This window comes from Otolemur garnettii, unplaced genomic scaffold, assembly GCF_000181295.1.
Source record: "Otolemur garnettii isolate 467f Iridium unplaced genomic scaffold, OtoGar3 scaffold00087, whole genome shotgun sequence".
NCBI lineage: Eukaryota > Metazoa > Chordata > Mammalia > Primates > Galagidae > Otolemur > Otolemur garnettii.
Window position 1 is genome coordinate 2427623 of NW_003852482.1, and position 1252 is coordinate 2428874.

Below are 1252 nucleotides of genomic sequence, written 5' to 3' on the forward strand. Positions count from 1 at the left end.
AGAGGGCCAGGTGAGACCAGTGTGAGGGGTGGGGACAGGTGAGAGCAGGGCTCAGTGTGTGTGGGAGGAGCCAGGTGAGAGCAGGGCTCAGAGAGAGCAGAGGGCCAGGTGAGAGCAGGGCTCAGTGTGTGTGTGGGGATGAGGTGAGAGGAGGGCTCAGAGCGGGGTGGGGGGGTCAGAGTGGGTGGAGGGGGGTGGGAGCAGGGCTCAGGGAGAACAGGACTCAATGAGAATGGGCTGGGGGTAGGGAAAGGGAAGTTCAGGGCTGGTGCTTTGGGCTTGGAAAGAGCGGGGCTTAGGGAGAGCAGGACTCAGAAAAGGGCTGGGGAGAGTGTGCTCAGGGGAGCAGGCTTTTTGCAACTCCCACGTATGCTCTATTCCTGTCCTATCACCAGAGAGACCCGCAGCTGAGCCAGACCTGAGCTGTCCAGAGCCCACGTGTTGCCAGTCCTCCTCCCCTCACCTCCAGCCGCCTGTCTGAGGCCCTTCTCCCCCAGCCCAGGTCTGATTTGTCGTCCTTCTGGTCCCAACTAAATATTTCCCTCCATAAACGCGTGTGGGCAAACAGGGCTCTAAGCGAGGGCACACTGGCCGGCGGGGGCACCTCAGCCCGGGTCTCCCTCCCTTGCGCCCAGAGACCCCGTCCCGCCGTCGCGCTTTACTCCTCTGCTCTCCGGCCACCTCTGTCCTTGGAAGTGCCACATCACTTGCCAGAGGCTCCTCCAGGCCCACGCGGGCCCCTGGGCGCCCTGCCCCGGGGACAGGGCCTTCTCGAGGGCCCGGCCAGCCAGGAGGGAGCGGAGCGGCGGGGAGAGGCCTGGGGAGGCCGTGGCGTCCGAGGTCGCCGGCTCTAACCGGACCTTGCCCGCCGGGTCCCAGGGCGCATTGTCTCTGGAGCGTCAGACCTGCCCTCGAGGCCGCTGCGCACCCGGCTCCGGGGGCTCGTCGTCCACCTTCCCGGCCGCGGCAGCTCCGCTCGGGTCCCGGGGACCGCACTCACCGCCCAGCGCCAGCAGCGGCTCAGCCATGGCTCCGCGTCTCCCCGGCACGGAGTGCGCGAAATCCGGGGTCACCTTCCGCCCCGGCCCTCCCCGGGGCGGGGTGAGGCCCGGGGCGGCGCCCGAGGCACCCAGGCTCGGCCCGCTCCGCCCCCCGCACGGGCTAGTGGGTGCTGGACCCCGCGAGGACTTCAGCCCGACACGGGTTGGGGGGCGGACTCGGGGACCCCGGGGACTCCAGCCGGCACCGGGTG

The 1252-nt window shown here is 69.2% G+C and overlaps 1 protein-coding gene across 1 annotated transcript in view; it reads right to left on the minus strand.

Annotated features, from left to right (window-relative positions):
- Positions 1 to 1028, minus strand: part of LOC100957637 (histo-blood group ABO system transferase-like) — a 13261-nt gene extending 12233 nt beyond the window's left edge. Inside the window, exons 1-2 of the mRNA XM_012808199.1 lie at positions 929 to 1028; positions 712 to 817 (exon numbers count right to left, since the gene is read on the minus strand). Coding sequence (XP_012663653.1) covers positions 712 to 817; positions 929 to 1028 — 206 coding nt within the window. The remainder of the gene's footprint in view (positions 1 to 711; positions 818 to 928) is intronic.
- Positions 1029 to 1252: the final 224 nt, after the last annotated feature.